General features: G+C 36.4%; 1 protein-coding gene across 1 annotated transcript in view; it reads right to left on the reverse strand.

Moving 5' to 3' along the window:
* Positions 1–495, reverse strand: part of LOC105556377 — a gene marked incomplete at its 5' end in the record, with an annotated part of 1,160 nt that extends 665 nt beyond the window's left edge. Inside the window, one exon of the mRNA XM_012003465.1 lies at positions 1–495. Coding sequence (XP_011858855.1) covers positions 1–495 — 495 coding nt within the window.
* Positions 496–759: the final 264 nt, after the last annotated feature.

The following is a 759-nucleotide window of genomic DNA, read 5'->3' on the forward strand; positions in this document are numbered from 1 at the left end:
GTAAAACTGACTTTTGACTGGTTAGAAGTCTTTCAGTTGTATGATGTAATAGCTGCTGTAACTTTATTTCTGCACCTGTATCTGTGATACATATTGACTGTTGCGGCGGGTAACATCTATTTTGCGCTTCAAGAATATCTCTGTAACTAGGATAGAGGTCTATATTTCGCTCTAGTGCACCTTTACGTATATTCTGATATTGAGCTACGGACAATTTCCCATCAAGTTTGAGACACAGAGCTTCATCAGGGGTATATCTTACTACCTGTCTCGATTTAGACGACTGAGGATTCCACGCTTGCTGGATTTCATTAGCTTTCGATGGATTTTTTATTATTTCTTCTATAATACTGGCTGCGACATGATTACCATTTTCACGGAGTAGTGTACTAGCAGCAAATGTAAGTTCTGCCAAGGACGTATTTGTTCTTAACTCTTCAGTTCTTCTTTTCTTCGAACGATTGCAAAGAGTATCAAAATCTTTTTCTGGACGACCTATTTAAAGTAGGATATGTAGAGAATTTTATCAAATAGGAAATTTTAGAAAGGATAATGTAGACAGGACATGATATGTACCTTTGACATGGAGTGAAGGGGTTTTGGAAACATCTACATCATCGGTCGGAACATCGAAAACATTAAACTCTGAGTCAAGCCAGAGTTGATTTTGATTCAAAAACCGATCAAGCTTACGTTGACACTTATTCCACTTATTTTTTAAATTTGAAATGAAAGCACTAATTCGATTTCGATATTTCA

This window comes from Vollenhovia emeryi, unplaced genomic scaffold (genome assembly GCF_000949405.1).
Source record: "Vollenhovia emeryi isolate VEMERY1.0 unplaced genomic scaffold, V.emery_V1.0 DF940070.1, whole genome shotgun sequence".
NCBI classification, from domain to species: Eukaryota; Metazoa; Arthropoda; class Insecta; order Hymenoptera; family Formicidae; genus Vollenhovia; species Vollenhovia emeryi.